The sequence below is a fragment of the Impatiens glandulifera genome, chromosome 9 (assembly GCF_907164915.1).
Source record: "Impatiens glandulifera chromosome 9, dImpGla2.1, whole genome shotgun sequence".
Taxonomy (NCBI): Eukaryota; Viridiplantae; Streptophyta; class Magnoliopsida; order Ericales; family Balsaminaceae; genus Impatiens; species Impatiens glandulifera.
In genome coordinates this window covers 2,666,656-2,685,523 of record NC_061870.1, presented here as the reverse complement: position 1 = coordinate 2,685,523, position 18,868 = coordinate 2,666,656, and the positions used below count along the sequence as shown (strand labels likewise).

Sequence of the window (18,868 nt, the reverse complement as noted above, 5' to 3'; positions counted from 1 at the left end):
ACCATCTACTGTAAGATCAACACAAACTAGTATACAACCCTCACAATCAAGTGCCCAATCTTTGGCATGATCAAACTGTTGTTTTTTTTTGTCAAACTGTTGTACTAACTTTTTTTTATCAAACTGCTGTTTTTTTTGTCAAACACTGATGTACTAACTTTTTGTTGATCAAACTGATGTACTAACTTTTTGCTGATCAAACTGATGTTTTTGTTGATCAAACTGATGTACTTTTAAGTGTTGTCATTTGAAGTGGGTTGTCATTTACATAGTCAACAATTGTATTAACAGCAGGACAACGAGATATAGCAGGCGACAATGCATTTGTCACAGGCGACAATGCATCTGTCGCAGGCGACAATGCATCTGTCGCAGGCGATAGTGCATCTGTCGCAGGCAAATAATACTTAATCGCCTGCGACAGATGCATCGTCGCCTGCGACCGATGTATATTCTTAGACGACAATGCAGTTTTTTGATAGATGGCATTCTTATTAATTATACTAATTTATATATATATACTACATTATATACTCAATCGAAAGTAAACATAAACTAAATTATATGTATACTACATTATATAACCATTTGCATTCAAAATATACAACCATTGTAGCATTAGCAAAATAATACAACTGCCCATTTACATTTAAAATTGTCCATTTTCTATGGGTTTATTATATGGTGGAATAACCTAACTGCCCATTTTTGTCTCCAAAAGTGCATGTTTTCTGTGATCACAACTGATATATTCAATTTGGCAATAAGGTACTCCAAATACATGATTGTAAAAATACCACGGTCCCCACTCTTGGTGCACCTGGGACTCTTGGGTGTGGTATTACAACATATGACATTCTTTCCAAACTGAAGTTATGATACCTGTTATTGGCAACCCTTTTTTAAAAATGTAACATGCTGCATCTATCTCATGCGAATCGAGAAAATGAATTAAGAACATAACATAAATTGAATTAAGCACCGAACAAAAATTAAGCACATAATTGCATTTTCGGCCTGCGACAGATGCATATGTCGTAGGCGAATAGTATTTTCCGTCTGCGACAGATGCATAGTCGTCTGCGACAGATGTATAGTCGCCTGCGACAAATGCATCTGTCGTAGGCCGAAAATGCAATTCTGTGCAGGGTGGATGATGTAGCTTACTTGATCATGTAGCCAATTCTGAGGCCTCAACATTCTGATAAACAAATCTCGATCAGCAAAGAAAAGAACCAGATTTATCTTGTCTTCATCCTCCAACTTCTGCCAATTTTTCAACTCATCCATTAGTTCACTATCATAATCTAAAAGAGGATTGACAGTTACTGGATCATTGAGTTTAAACGTTTTTCCATTATGGTCTGTGTAGTTCCCCAATTGTGTTGACTTCTTCTTTCTCCGAAAATTTTGTCCCTCAAATTTTGTTGGAGTCAATTCTAATACATCATCATCCTTCTTCTTCTCCGACTCCACTTTCCTTTTCTTGGCCAACTCCTGCAACCTCTTCTTGGCCAACTCCACCTTCCTCTTCGTGCCCAACTCCTTCTTTTTCGTGGCGAACTCCTTCTTCTTCGTGGTCAAATTTTCCTTGTCGTCCATCTTCAACTCAGCCTCATTCTTTCTCAACTCAGCCTCATCAGCTAATTTGTTGTTTTCATTCTCAACAACAACATCATCATCAACTACTTTGTTGTTTTCATTCTCAACAACAACATCAACTATCTTCTTTCTCATTCAACCCATCAACACCATCAGCATCTTTGTTTTCATTCTTATCAGCTTCTTTATTCATCTCCAACCCAACATCTTATTTCTCATTCAACCCATCAACACCATCAGCATCTTTGTTTTCATTCTCATCGGCTTCTTTATTCATCTCCAACCCAACATCTTCTTTCTCATTCAACCCATCATCAACATCATCATCAGCTTCTTTGTTCATCTTCAACCCAACATCATCATTCAACCCATCAGCAACAACAACATCTTCTTTCTGATTCAGCCCATCATCAATATCATCATCAACTTCTTTGTTCATCTCTAACCCAACATCAACAACAACAACATCTTCTTTCTCATTCAGACCATCATCAACAACATCATGAGCATCTTTGTTCATCTCCAAATCATTCTCCACTAAATCTGAATCAGCAGTAACATCTTTTTTCTATTGTTTTATTTCACCCAATAATTTGATTATGTGATTGAACATAACACGTTGATCCTCTTTGATGACCTTCATTTCAGTTTTAAGCTCATTCACATCCCTTGTCATCTCCTTCATATCCTTTCTCGGCTCATCAAACTTGACATCATGCTGGGCTTGAGTCACCCGATTGTCTTGGCTAGTTGGAGAATTGTCTTCTTTATTTTGAGGACTTGTTGCTGAAGGAACATGGCTAGATTCATGAGTAGTAGACCGAGAGGTGTCTTGGCTAGATTCATCACTAAATGACTTATCGGTCCTCTTGGCTAGTGTGATTTTAATTGGTCTTCTTCTCTTGGGCATCAGTTTGGGAGTACTGCCATCTTCATTCTTTCTCTTTCTACCATCCACTTCAAATAATTCATCATAAATGTAGCCTCCCATTTCTTCAAAGTCTTCCCCACATTAGTTCCTCTTCTCCTCCTTAGACTCATCAATCTTGTTAAACACATTGCATTTCAAGAGGGCAGTGGATACCTCTTGGACAGTGTTGGTGTTGCTTCTAGAGGTTGTAAAGAGTAATATCCCTGGGCATATAGGTTGTTCCTTGGTCATATCCGCAAATTTGGAGACAAATGTCTTCATAACCAAATATGTCCAAACTTGGAAGGCTATTGCGAACCCACTAATAGTATAAGCGACATCACAGTTTCCCTTGCAGGTTTCCTTCTTCTCCAGATATAGTTGCCGAAGATGTTTCATGTCTTTGTCAATACCCTTCAAAGTTGAATTGAAGGACACATTTCCCCATGGAAATTGAAGGAACATCTTCATGTCCTCCACCATGCTGAAGATTTTCAAACTTTCCCTCCTCCTATTAGTAGATCCAAAAAGACACTGGTAAATAAGGTTGATGAGCCCAAGCTTCCATGCATCCTCCTTCTCAGAGCATCGGAGGAAAACTGTTTGAACCTCTATCACTCTAACAACTGTTTTGCCACCAAAATATTTTTGGACTAGGGGTGGACATTCTTCAACGTGCCAGTTTTCGATCACAGGAAATCTTCCAAAATTTATGCATGTCACCAAGGCATATTCCTTCATGCCTCAGTGCAGCTCCTGACCATTGACTAGGAAAGTTATTCCCTTCGAATTGGAGCTGCTTTTCCTCATCAAAATCTGATGGATTATTGTTCCTGAGAAAATTATAGTCAGGCTTTCAATAGATACTGAAATTGAGTTTTCATAGCCCTTTCCATAAGACCAAAGTGATTAAATTTGTCCTTCGTCTTTAACAAGCAGGTACAAATGGATTTCCATGAAACACGACCAGGAAAGTTCTCAATAACCGTTTTGTTTTTACTTTTGGTTGGTGTCATCTGCAAAAAAACATTATGTCAGACTAATGAAAACAAATACCACTTCTTTAAATCAAATAAGACATCTGTCGCAGGCGACTATGCATCTGTTGCAGGCGGAAAATACTCTTCGTCTGCGACAAATGCACAGTCGTCTGCGATAAATGCATCGTCGCCTGCAACAGCCTTCGACAGCCTGCAACAACCTTTGACAGATGAATTTTAAACCCAAAACGATTCAGTCAGCCAATAAACCTAAACATAAACAATAAACACTAAAACCCTAAATCATTCTTCCATTTCAGCATGCGTGGAAGGTAAACGAAAGAAAACGGGAAAAACTCACCTTCAATGTTGCGGCGTTGTCAACCTTCGTTCGTTCTGCTTTTTGTTCTGCTTGCATCGTCGTCGGGGGCTCGAATATGTCGTCGGGGGTTCGGACAGTCGTCGGGGGTCGGGGGAGAGGTGGGGTTTCGTGGCTTGGATCGTCGTCGGGGAGGGGTGGGTCGTGGGCTTGGATCGGTCGTCGCCGGGGAGGGGGAGGAGGCAGTTTGGAAATATGAAAAGAGGAGAGGGAGGGAAAACTAAAGGGAGAAGGAAACGAACTGATTTTTTTTTAATTTGAGGGCAAAAAAGTCTCTTTTTGATACGCAAAAAGTTAAATTTGAAAAAATTATTTGGCATATGTTAAATTTGAAAATAACCATCTTTTTCGTCGAATTTCCATTATTATTATTATTATTATGCTGTAAATGTTGATTATATATATAAAATATATAATATAAATAGAGATTAACGGCGTTAAGTAGCTCGCTCTCTAACGGCGGGGATCATGATCTCTCTCCTTCTTCTTCTCTCTTGATTGATTTTCCGGTCTGTCCTGATCTAAAGGTCCATTGCAATCCTCGTGTTTGTAGGAGCGGGGGAGTCTGTTGTTTCTCCTGAGTCCTTTTCATTACATAAGATTGTCTCTGCTTTTTCTCCCTCTTTACGCGATCCATAATCTAACACTCTTGGGAATCCTCCTTTCATTAACCGATCCAAATCTCGCCGCCGGGGGACCTCCGTCCCTCGCCGGAAACTTCATTCATTCCGGTTGGCGGCTTTCAATCGTCCGGCGAGGTTAGGAGGAGGAGGAGGACAAGGCACTAAACAACACAGACTTCCTTGCTTGCTTGCTCTGACCTGACCGAATTATCCAAACGTAAAACCAAAGGATCACACGGGGTTCTTAACGTGCAATGACAGAAAAACAGGAGAGAGACGAAGCTACCAACCGATTCAGGAGGCTCTTGCACGCCACAGATTCTTAGATCTCCTTCGAGATCCTCTTAACCTTCATCGATCCTTTTCTTTAAATTCCCTCGAAAAAAAGGTGCTTCTTCTTTCCCTGTCTCCATTTTCACTATTTTTTATTTTTATTTTTTCTCTCAATTATGTTTCTTTTTGAATTCGATCTCTCGATTAGATGCTTCTGAGGTTTGAATTTGCTCATCTTGTTCATGCTGGCAATGTATTCGACAGATAAATTTTTGGGGAAAATATTGAGCTCATAGCAGTTCTTCCTTAATTTAAACTTCAATTTTAAATCCATTGTTTTCATGGTTCTTAATGCAATCAACGCTTATGTCTGTTATCAAAAGTGACCAAAGTTTGTTGAACTTGGATATGCAGTTGTAGCTCTAGGTGCCACCATGCCATCGGAAAGGATGGACTCGAATGGATTTTCATCTTCTTTCTTCTCAGAGCATGTGAATTTTCCTAACGAGGTATTCATGAGGGTCTTTGTTCGGTGATCAATTGCTTTCTCTCTTTTGGAGTAGTAGTAGTAGTAGTAGTCTTAATTGGTTTGATTTGTCCACAATTGATAGAGGCAGGTTGGCTTCTGGAAGTCTGGAATCACACCAGCTGACTACGGTACGTAAGTCTAACTTGTTTTCTCTTGGCATTCTCATCAATTAAGTTGAAAAGATCTTGTTGGAAACACTTGTGGGTCTCAACCTTGACATGAAATCGTAATGAACTTCTGAATATAGATCTAGATAGGTTGGGTTAGAAAGGTGTGGCTTGTTTGGAAACCTTCAATCCCTTCATTTGGGCTGTTTGTAAATCTCTTGAAGAAGTTTTTTTTTTTTTCAATCTTCATTCCTCATCCATCCCAATCCCAATCTTCATAGCTTTGGCTATACTCAGTTCAGATACACCCCCTGCTTTTCAAACACGATCTCACCCGAATGAAAAAACCGGCTGAAAACTCAATTTGAAACGGTTTGAAAATCTGAATTAGTTACGGAGAAACTTTTCTGGATGGGATTTTGTTTGGTAACTATGGGTATCTGTTTTTGTCAAGACCCAAATTCATAAACAAGTTCATAAAATCGAATTAAATAAACTTTGTATTATGTTAGACGACATGCTAACATAGGGGACAAATGAAATATCAAAAGCTCAGCATTGAAGTTGTTGCAGCGTAGACAAGAGGGCATTAACAATGTTAGTTTTTTTTGTTTGTCAAATGTGTTTTACAAAACACAGAGTAAGTGCAATTTTTTCTAAATTTTGCCGTGGGTCATTTACTCATTTATATAATGCATAAAACTATTAAAAAGAAAGGAGAGTAAACAAAAAATTGAATATGCATGAAAGTACCCAAAAAAGTATGAAAATTACAAAACGTATCTCCATTCAATCTTTATAACAAACATAGCTGTATTTAGATTCAAATTCAAATCCAGATTCATATTAGTTTGATTTTAGAATTGATAGTGTAAAAATAAATAAGAATTACTTGATTGAGTTTTTGAAAAAAAAGATTAAACTGATATAATTTATTAAATTTATAATGTTTATAATTGTTTATATATTTATAAGAATATTACAACTCTTAACTTAAAAGCTAACTAATAGGAAAATAACTAAATTGAAAGCTAACTAATAACAATATAGTTAATAGGAGATAATAAAATAAATTTTAACTTTGATAATTAAAACTAAATAATAATATAATAAAATAGATTTAAACTTAGTAATTAATTTGCTATTTTTTTGAGTTATTGTTAGATTATGATGAAGTGGTAATAGATTTTTGGAATTAGTGACTTATACTTTATCGCCCATTCAATTGAAGAGGTTCAATTGAAGAGGTGAGGCACAAATCATGAGCTTGTTGCCAAAAAAGGTAATGGTAAGGTAATGGTAAATCAATAAGAGGAAAAACTTTTGGTGAAGATATCACCACTTGATCTTCAATAGACTAAATGTGTACAAGCAACTTTGTCCGTTTTCAGACAAAGTGAGAGTCAATTTCAATAATTTTACATTAATTGCCAAACTTGGTTAACAGTAAAAACTAATGCAAAACAAAAGAGTGTGATTATAGAGTCCCAACTATACTTCGATAGGGAAACAATGTTTAGAACATAGCAACCCGAATGAGAATACGGTCCACATACTTGAATTGACAAAGAAATAAATCATTTTTGGTGCGAGTGACTTCAATGCCAAAATGTATGTAGTCCTTATCAGAAAACAATTTATTTTATTGAAATATTATTTTCCTCATAAATGATTTAGAGTTGTCAGTTCATAGAAGAGAGATGTATCAAATTTCAATTATGTGAAACCATCATATAATAGAGCAGTCCGAAAAATAACTTACAAAGTCAAAGCCCGATTATACTTTTTAAAACCATATATTGTCTTATGAAGTTTGCATAATAGTTCTCCTTAATTTAAAAAATATATATATATATGTATCTACTAGTGAGGGTGAAGCTCATGTTTAATTGTTGAGTTAACCTTTTAGAATTCTTATTATACTATTGTTATCTAGGTATGAAAATAGTTGGAGCAGCTTCAATTGCAGCAAATAACAGTTCAATTGCTTCATCATTACCATTGGAGGGACAGCCTCAAACATATTCCTTTGGACAACATGATCCACGGCTAATCCATAGTCCTAAAGTTGGCCATAGTTTCGAGAAACATGCCGTTGGATCAGAGAGAGCAGCTATGAGAAGGCATCTTAACCTCAGTTCAGAAACAAGATCCAACTTTAACGGTGAAGGAAATCTTATGATGGGTGTGCAATATGAAAGTGGTCAGTTGTCAAGCTCATTGTCCGAATTATTTGACCGACAATGTAATTGTAAGTAAAAAACAATACAAAAAAAACATCCTTTTTTTCAACATGAAAATCTGTGATCTTGATCTTGATCTTGTTGTTTGTTTTTGCAGATAGATTGCCTCAAGTTAATGCTTCATATGAGGAAGTGGAGCCATTTGATTCTCTTGAGGAGATTGAGGCACAGACCATTGGAAATCTTCTTCCCAATGATGATGACTTCCTAAATGGTCTGACTGCTTATGCATCCCAACGCAATGGCGAAGAAGAGAGCGAAGATTTAGACTTCTTTAGCAGTGTTGGTGGTATGGATCTAGGAGACGACGAATTTTCTTTGGGGAGAAATGACTCGTTCTCTGTTGTTGGTGATCATTCTTATGGGGAAAGCCCGTCTCATACGTTGTTTATTCGTAATATAAATAGTACCGTTGAAGACTCTGAACTACACGCCCTTTTTGAGGTAAGCCACATTAAGTATTGGATTACTTTGATTGATTGATGTTGTTTGGTGAAAAATAACCGAAACACCCCTTCTGTTTATTTTTTTATTTTTTAAATGGTTATAAAAGGTACTAAAATAAATTATTTTGCTATTTTAATGATCTACGGTGGATGGGATGTTGGTCAACTCTAAGATGCATTTATTTGTTAAAAGATTGACCAAAACACATTTCTATTTAGTTTAATTTGTCCAAGTTTATAATTTCTTCCAAAGTTATTTCTAGCATATTTCATATTTTTATATGGCTTAAAAAATATATTTTAATTTTACAATTTAAACGATTTGATTAATGTGATATTGGATCATTAGCTGAGTGTGCATGTGAGTCAACCATGAGATGCATTTATTGTTGATTGGCAGCAATATGGAGTTATTCGCACACTTTATACAACATGCAAACGTAGGGGATTTGTTATGATATCATATTATGACATAAGAGCTGCGGAAAATGCAATGAAAGCTCTTCAGAACCAACCATTGAGGAATAGACGGCTCGACATACAATTCTTCATTCCACGGGTATTCTTCTTCTTTGTGTATATTATCATTTATTGCAGTAACAAACACATAGGACATAAGACCTATTATTGTTCATTTCACATATTAGATTCTTTTCGTATATAGGAAAATGAGGTTGGATATTTTTTTCCATTTTATCTTTTGCTTGGAATATAAATCTCTAATGCGATAGAACCCCACCCGTTGATACATCCTAAAATCCATCTAGTGATTTGATCCAACCTCCAATTTATATGCCCAAAGAAACTCTGATCTCACCTAACCATATTTATTTACCAAACACAAACGTAAAAGTTGGGGCTTGTTTGATGTGAATTAGTTGGGATTATTTCAAAATAATGCAGCCTTCAAAGATTATTTTCAATTACATTATTCAAATCATCAACTAAATTACTAAAATATCCTTCATTTTTTTACACTGTTTATTATAATTTTTAAAGGAAAAATAATAAATAAACCTAAACTATCTGATTTCTTGAAATCAAACATGATTTTCCCCCCAAAATAATCAAAGATCAAACAAGCTCTTTGGGACCTTTAATTGAGATTCATCTACAACTCCAAGCACCAACTCTGTTGCCAAATGAAACATGAATACATGATCTCGTAAATTAATTGGTGATTTTCAATGTGATCAAGACACAACTACAAATTTTGCTCATTATCTATCTGGTTTTGTTTTTGGTAATTGTATATTTATGATAGGACAATTCTTTAGAGGGAGATATAAATCAAGGCATTGTTGTGGTTTCAAACCTAGATTCTTCTGTTTCAAATGAAGAGATACGCCGAATTTTTTGTCCCTATGGCGAGATTAAGGAGGTAAGTACTTGTCTTTTCAATTATTTTTACTTGGAAGTTGTATATTTCCAATTGGCATATATTATTCTTTTAACTTTCTTATGGTGGCTTACATATACAGGTCTCCGAGAGTTCACACCAAGGCCAGCATAAAGTTATCCATTTTTATGATGTTAGAGACGCAAAAACCGCCCTTAATGCAGTTAAAAATAGTGAGATAGCTGGAAATCTAATTAAACATAATAACCCTGCAAATAATTCGTTTATTACACATGGTGGAATTGCACCATCGTCTTCCATGGACAATGGAACTCTTCCAGGATCACACTTGTCTATTGAATCACCTTACAGTCAATTCATGGATAGTGCATTCCGCCATGGGATCTCATCCAGTGTGCCTAACAACCTACTGAAAGATGATTATATTGGCAGACTAAGTAATCTTCCTAAAAATAGTATCCCCACAATGGGGCATCATATGAAATTTGATTTCCAGAAACTTCATCCACACTCACTTCCCGAGTATCATGATGGTTTCACTGAAATGATTCCTTGCAATTCCCAAAGCATGTCCGCGGTTGATGTTAACATTAGACCTTCTAGATTAAGCTCAAATCCACATTCCATCAAAATGAATGATACTGGTATGTTTATTTTTTTTATAGGATGGAATCATTATTCTTGTTGCATTTCTTCTGATCTGGATGTTATCTTCTACACTTATCAGTATTTAGTTCTTCTGCAAATGGTGGATCTCCTTATATGTGGAATAATAGCTCCCCTCAAACTCAAGGAGGCATGATGTGGTCTAACTCGCCATCGGTTATCAACGGGACCCACGCTGTTCGTCCTCCATGGTTTAATGCACTTCCAAGAGCACCACATATGATGATGAGTTCAGTTTTGTCTATGAACAACAACCATAATCACGTAGGATCGACACCATCTGTTTCTGGTTTCAATCTCGGTTCTGTTGGGAACATGAGAATAATGTCAGCTAAATCTCCCCATCATCTTCGACTGGCTTCTCAAAATATGTTTCCTCATGTTGTTGGAAATTCCATTGATGCTGCTGGACTGAAATCTCATCTTCATCATCATCATCAACCTCAGAGATGTTTTATGTTTCCCGGTAGAGCATCACCCCAAATGGTCCCCATGGCGAGTTCTTTTGAATCTCCGAATGAAAGGATTAGAAGTCGCAGAAGCGAAGGCTCTTCAAATCAAATTGACAACAAGAAACTATTTGATCTTGACATTGATCGCATATTCCAAGGCGAAGACAACAGGACTACACTTATGATCAAGAATATTCCTAACAAGTATGTAGGAAAAATAGATTATTCTAAAAAAGTGTCCATTTTTTTTAATGTGGATGAAATCGCAGGTACACTTCCAAAATGCTTTTAGCAGCAATCGATGAGCACCACAGAGGAACATATGACTTCCTTTACTTACCCATTGATTTTAAGGTAATGGATTTTTGTTAAAACAGTTGGAAACATTTTATGAGCTTATTACTAATATTGGATTTTCCTGTCTGCTTACAGAATAAATGCAATGTGGGGTACGCATTTATCAACATGACCGATCCTTCCATGATTATTCCATTCTATCAGGTTCAACCACGTTAATTTTTTTTTCATCTATATCTGACTTGAGTTATGGATAATGAAGAAGTAAAAATGACTCTTTTATTATAGGCATTTAATGGTAAGAAATGGGAAAAGTTCAACAGTGAAAAGGTTGCATCAATTGCTTATGGTCGCATACAGGGTAAATCTGCTCTTATTGCTCATTTCCAGAACTCAAGTTTGATGAATGAGGACAAACGCTGTCGCCCCATTCTCTTCAATACTGACGGCCCAAATGCAGGCGACCAGGTGGGTAATATTTGTTTGATAAATTTCTACACTTGTGTGATTTCTGAGGAAAACTAAATTATATATTCCTCTAATAACTGCAGGTTCCCTTCCCAATGGGTGTTAACATCCGATCTAGGCCGACCAAGAGTAGAGCTGGATCAAGCGAGGAAAACAATCAAGAAGGCACAGAAAATTTATCAAATGAGCACGAATTTTTTAATACCGAGCCTTAGGACTGAGTGGGAACATTGTCCTTCTTGAAAGCGCTAACCACATTATAGGACAAAAGAAGAAACCAATCAGATTTTTGAACACATCAGGCATGGCTAACCTTAAAAAACTAAGGACCTTTTCTTATCTACCTCGGAGGAAAAAATACCATAACTTTTTTGCCTGTTCACAGAATTATGAAGGAATCATTCCCCGTTTTGTTTGGTGGGAGTTTTGAAAAACATAAATCATTTAGAAAATGAAAAAAAGAAAAGTAAAGTGAGATGAGATGAGATACAAAATTTTGGAGTGTTTGACTTGTGCAAAAAGAATGTATGTATGTATGTATGTAAAGCAGCGGAGTAACATATATGGATATTGTTGCATTATGAAGGAGGCTAAAGAAGCTCAATTTTGTTACCTTAAATCCCCACATTTTCCCTTTCCTCATTTTGATTTGCTGTTTCCTGAAAAGACAGTTGTTGAAGAAGGTTTTGATTTGAGGCAATGTTGTACCAATGATACTAACTAATCATATATACTGTTATTTTTATTGTTTCTTTAATTTTATTTTATTTCAAGAGAGAACTTTTGGTGATGGCAACATTCCATAATTTCCATCCTTAATTCTCTTGGATTGTCTTATTGTTGCATGTTTCTATAGTGTTCTAGCATTTCTCCTCTGTTCTTGATAGAGAGTTTCTTTCAATTTGTGGGTTTTTCCTTCAAACAAGTTCATGATCTTGTAAGCACAAAAACAAATTGCACGTGGTCTAGCTTTGGGGCTTTGGTTATGATGGCCTGGTTGATTTATGTAAGCTACTTATGGTCTTTATTCTCTAACATGTTTAATTTTTCTATGCGACCATGGTTACAATGGAGGAGGAGGGTTACTATACATCAGTTTCAAAGAACTACACTGTCTAGCCTTCCTACACAACCTTAACCTGGATGAGTAATTGATTTCTTAAGCGCAAGAGGAGATGAATCAACAAGTTGACTTCAAGAATAATTTCCTGGATAGAACGAGAATTATGATTATATAATAGGCAAATTTAAATTAGGATTGTCCCTTGATGAGTAGAGAAAAGAATGAGTACATAGAAGATATAAGAATGAAATAAGAGAGATTAGAGTAAGAAGAGTTTAACAAAATTGATCATAGTCTTTTTCCAATCCAGATCAGTTGATATTTAAGGGGACTCAAGCTCTCAACTGTTTTTTTTCACCATAATTAATTTTCTCTTCAATAAATTAATTTATGTACATTAAAATTAATTATTATATATATATATTTAAATTATTATTTTTAAATTATATTATTTATATTTTAATATATATTTTAACTTATTTATATTTATAAATTTAATTATTTATATTTTAATATATATTTTAAATTATTATTTTTAATTTGATTATTTATATATATATATATATATTTACAATTTAATTATTATTCATATAATATAATATAATAAATATTTATAATAAAATATTGTATTGAGTAAAATTCATTATTATATATATTTAAATTATTATTTTTTATAAAAAAAAATGATAAAGGGAGAAATTTGGGAAAAAAATAATAAAGGGTGAGAGAAAAGTGATAAAAAAATTACGTTACACATTATTTCTTCTTAAATTCTCTTACTCAATCATTTTTCTTTTATAAATTTAATATATATATTTAAATTATTATTTTTAAATTATATTATTTATAATTTGATATATATTTTAAATTATTATTTTTATAAATTTGATTATTTACATTTTGATATATATATTTTTTTAAATTTAATTATTTATATTTAAATATATATATATTTCAATTATTATTGATATAATATAATATAATAAATATTTATAATAAAATATTGTATTGAGTAAATATTTATGAAAAATAATAATTTAAATATATTATTACAGCGATGAGATAATGTCTTCGAAAAATCAAGTTATCAGTGAACTTATTGATTTTCTTGAACATCTTTAAAATTGTTAATGTTTTTCTTGAGCATCAATCAAATTGTTAATGTTACATTTTATGTTAGACTTGTTAGTTAATAAATATTTTTGACTTATATTTTTATTATTGTTTCTCAAATGTTAATTTCCTCATATTTTGACTTTGTTTGACAACACTTTAAACTATCATGTTTTTGTCACTATATTTAAACGATTCTCATTTAAATAATATTGGATGAAATTTTTTGAAAATAAAAAATTCTATAAATTGGCAAGAGGAGATATATATTTACATTTCAATTATTATTCATATAATATAATATAATAAATAATTATAATAAAATATTGTATTGACTAAATATTTATGAAAAATGATAATTTAAATATATTGTTACATGGATGTCTTCCTGAAAAAAATAAAGTGATAAGTGAACTTATTGATTTTCTTGAGCATCATTAAAATCATTCATGTTACATGTTAAACTCGTTAGTTAATGAATATTTTTGGCTTACATTTTTATTATTATTTCTCAAATGTTAATTTTCTCATAATTTGACTTTGTTTGACGACACTTTAAACTAATCATGTTTTTGTCACTATATTTAAACTATTCTCAATTAAATAATATTGAATAAAAATTTTTGAAAATGAAAAAATAATATAAATTAATAATTAAAATGTAAATATATATATATATATATTAAAATTTAAATAATTAAATTTATAAAAATAATAATTTAAAATATATATCAAAATATAAATAATCTAATTTATAAAAATAATAATTTAAATATAATAATAATAATAATAAGTTAAAATGTAAATAAATAAATAAATAAAATAATAAAGTAAGTTAATTTGTAAATAAATGAACAAAGTAGGTTAGTTTATAAATAATGAACAAAGTAGATTAATTTGGAAAGTTTTAAGCTGAGTTATTTTGGGAATTGGTTCAAGTTACCCGGCTTATTCAAACCAAAATTATAAAGCTCTAATTATCACAAATTAACATTATAACTGGCTATGCATTAATAAAAATTTATTTAAAGGTACATATTATTAAAAATTGGTTCATCTAGTTGGGTAATCATGGTTATTTTTTTTTTAAATTAAATATTTATTAATTAAATATTAATTTTTTTCTCTCTTTCTTTTATTTATTAATTAATCTATTTTTACGATTTTTTTTCTTTTCTTTTGTCTATTTTTTATTATTAATTAATGAATCTATTTATTTCTTTTTACTATTTCTTCTTTTGTTATTTGATTATTTTTTTCTATTATTTAATTTCTTTCTATATCAACATAAATTATTCTAAAATTAGTTGGTCTATTTTAAGGACTAATATTTGATACACTAATATTTTTATATTTTGCTCAAGTATTTTTATTAAATAATTACTTTTATAATTTTTTTTCAAGAAATTTTATTTACCGTAAAAACTATTCTTCTACAAGTTAAACACATTCAACATGTTATGTATTCTGTCATATTTATACAAAATGGAGTAAAAATCATAGGGAGAATAAATGAATATATTATTCTAAAACCTAGCTAATTAAATATTATAGTAAATATTGAAGTACTTTATCTATTATAAGTATTAGTCTCTAAATCTAAAAAAGATCAAATAATTTTAAATTAAATAGTTTATGTTGATATAGTAAAAACAAAATAGTAAAAAAAATAAAAATCAAATAATCAAATAATAAAAGAAGAAAGAGTAAAAAGAGATAAATGACTTAATTAATTTATAAAAAAAAATAGAAAAAAAATAGTAAAAGAAGATAAATATATTAATTAATTAATAAAAAAAGGAGAGAAAAATAAATAAATATTATATTAATAAATATATATTTTTTTAAATTAACCATGGTTACTAGAGAGGGGAATGAGCCAATTTAATTTTTAATAGTAGTATAAATGAAACTTTTAAAACTTGTTGTATAAGGATATAAGTCTAAATGACTTTTTTTTCTTTTTCTATACTTCTCTCCATATTTATTTTATTTTATTTATTATTAGGAGTTAATAAAAAATTTAAAACAACTAAATAAAAATTTAATTATTAAATAATATGATAAATTTGTAAAAATTAAAATTCCAATTAATAATATTTAACAATCTTGATTTTTTTTTAGGGTGACTTCAAATACGAACTCATTTGAGTTTCACAATGATGAGTATTCAAGTAGAGCAAGTTAAACAAACCAATTATGCGGTGTCGAAAAAATCTTTACTAAAAATTTTGAATGATAGTGAAATTTGTCATTTCCCGTGGGTTGGTAAGCAATGTCGGGAAGGTTCTTTCATGTGATAAATGATTATTTATATATATGGTGAAAATAATAAGAGACGTGTACAAATCAAAGGAGGATACTTGTAAGAGAACCTCTTGTACAAATCAAAAGAGTATACTTATAAGAGAACCTCTCAATCAAAGATCAATTTCAAAAAACTATTTATTGAATAAAAGAAAAACAACTCCAAATCTGACAACTTTATCTTCTCTACTTGTACGAAAGGGATGCACACATAATTAAAAAAATATCATCAAAATAATTGGCGGGTATAAATAGTAAACGCCTCATCAAAAATTAAGAGTATTATTCAAATTATAAAAATTTAGTAAGAAAAATTCGATTAAACTCAACAAAATGAAAGACCAAATAAAATACAACATCAACTCAAAACCTAGTGGTAAAAATTAAGAGGCATCATTTAATATAATCCATTAAAAATGCTAAAAATAAAATAACTTTTAACATTCTCTAAACAATTTTTTTTGAGAGAAATAATAAAAAATCCATATATAATGATCATTTTAACATTATACCTCTCTACTTAATAAATGTAATATATATAATAATATTTAAAATATAGTTTCACCACAATCATGGATGTAATCACATAAAAATTTTCTTTCTTAATCAATCTTAATTATTTTCTCTACTAATATATATATATATATATATATATATATATATATATATATATATATTAAATATATTTCTTTTTCTTAATTTCTCTTTTATAAATAATAATAATAATTAAATTCTTTTTTATAATAATTACTAATTTATCTCCCCTTTTATAATTATTAATTTATTTTTCATAATTAATATTTTTATTATTTTATCTCTCACATATATATTCTCTTTCATCATTAATTTTTATATAAACTTATTAATAAATTTTATATTTATATATTTAATATTATTTATTTATTTATTTTTATATATAAATATAATTTAATTTATTTCTCTTTTTATATTTATTAATTTCTTTTTCCTAATTAATATTTTTATTATTTTATCTCTTATATATATATATTCCTCATTAATTTTATATAAACTTATTAATAATTTATATATTTAAAATTAAATATACGTTTATTTTTATATATAAACATTTATAATATACATAATAATTAATATAATAATATTATATAATATTAGAAATGATTGAGTAGGAAATTTAGAAGTGAAAATTTTAGAGAGAATTATGTATGTTCGCAATTTAATTTGCTACAAAAATTAACGTGACAAGTCATTCCCTCCCAAGAAAAATATATAATAACTTTTCACTCTTCTAATTCAATTCCCTTTTTATTTTCTCTCTCATTATATATATATATATATATATATATATAATTTTATATATCTAATAATTAATTTATTTTTTATTTTCTCTTCCTATATATATATATATTATGATTATATGATTATATATTTTTAATAAAATAAAAATTATATATAATTTATTTATTTAAAAAATAATATTAAATATTTTTTTCTCCTAAAATCTCTATATATAGGATGAGAATATATATATATATATATATGATAAAATAGAAAATAAAAAAAATTAAATATGAAAAAATAATTAATATATATATATATTTTTGGAGAGATAAACGTTTAATATTAAATTTTAAAATAAATTAAATACATATAATCTTTTATTTTATTAAAAAATATAAATGTGTAAGAATATAATATAATAGAGGAGTGATAGAGTGAGAGAATTTGGTGAAGGAATGACTTGCATCAGAGAAATTATTTTATTTTTTGAGCGATTATGCCAAGTCATTCCCTCACCAAATTTCTTCACTTAATTATTTCTCAATATAATATAATATAATATATATATATATATATATATATTATATTTAGAGTACTCATATATTTAGTTGACATTGAGATCCCTAGCTGAAGCCATATACAACTTGTCTTGTTTAAAAGATATACTTTATAAATACATGGTTCTTCAAACAGCTACAAGAAGCTACAACAATATACTTATACTCTATCATACTATCATGTTTCTATACAAGTCTTATATACATGCACCATTAGACAGTAAGAAAGGACCCAAAATAAAAGTCAAGTGTTATCCAAAAAGACAAGAAATCTAGCATCATCGGTCCCTCCTCCCACACTCTCTCCAACAGCTTGCTCCTCTCCAAGCCTCATTTCTTCAAGTGTACAAAAGCTAGGGCTGGGTACCTACACCACACACAAGCATAGTGAGTCTAATGACTTAGCAAACAATTAAGTATTTTAAAACCTGCTGGAATGCTTTGCTTTTAAAAAGGAAGATGTATGCATAAAATGTTCATACTTTAAAAAGAGATGATCAGTCCATAAAAACCATTGGCATGTTTAAAAAATATGAGTTCATAGGGCCTATATAGTAACATCTTGAGCCATGTTTGACCCTACACCATTCAGAGCTGGTCCTGAAGGCAAGGAATACATTTGAGCCGTATTTGGAAAGGCACAATTAAAAGTCCATCCCTAAAATCCCTTAACCTGTTTGGACCGTCTTTTAGTTGGGCAGCAGTAAATAGAGCTCATGCTAGATACTCTAGTCCCTTAAATAATCAGCCAGTACATTTGGAATCAACTGACTAGAGCTCATGCCAGCCAACCTCCTCCCGTTTCCATAAATACTCATTCATCAATAATATGCGCCCATATATGCATAAATCATAAGGGTTTCTGTTTTATAAAAGTATATATTTAACAAATCATGAAAACCCTATCATTTCTGGAAAACATGATGACCCTTGTCATACTTGAAAAAAACATATTGTTTATAAATCAAGTTTGTCAATAAAACCAGATTATGCTATAGAAACATATATTTCAAACATATATGAAAATTATGCAGAAAATACTTTAGATACATAGCTATGTGTGGCTTTAAGAGTGAGTTTAAGAGAAGGCTTGCCTTAATTTAGAAACTGGATAAAGAAGATGGTCTTGGCTAGGGTTTGCTCTTGTTTTGAAGAAAATCTCCTAAGTCTTGCTTAAAGAGAGAGAGAACTGAATTTCTAAATGAATCAATGTAATGGGGGTAATGTGAGCTA

At 30.8% G+C, this 18,868-nt stretch overlaps 1 protein-coding gene across 1 annotated transcript; it reads left to right on the top strand.

The window, feature by feature from the left end:
• Positions 1–4,400: 4,400 nt before the first annotated feature.
• On the top strand, positions 4,401–12,125 carry LOC124914017 (protein MEI2-like 4). Its single transcript, XM_047454474.1, has 13 exons — positions 4,401–4,882; positions 5,182–5,276; positions 5,379–5,424; positions 7,340–7,654; positions 7,744–8,090; positions 8,493–8,651; positions 9,357–9,473; positions 9,574–10,096; positions 10,180–10,774; positions 10,840–10,924; positions 11,003–11,071; positions 11,156–11,335; positions 11,419–12,125. The coding sequence occupies exons 2-13, from the start codon at positions 5,202–5,204 to the stop codon at positions 11,548–11,550; spliced, it is 2,643 nt and encodes an 880-aa protein (XP_047310430.1). The 5' UTR covers positions 4,401–4,882; positions 5,182–5,201; the 3' UTR covers positions 11,551–12,125.
• The last annotated feature ends 6,743 nt before the right edge of the window (positions 12,126–18,868 follow it).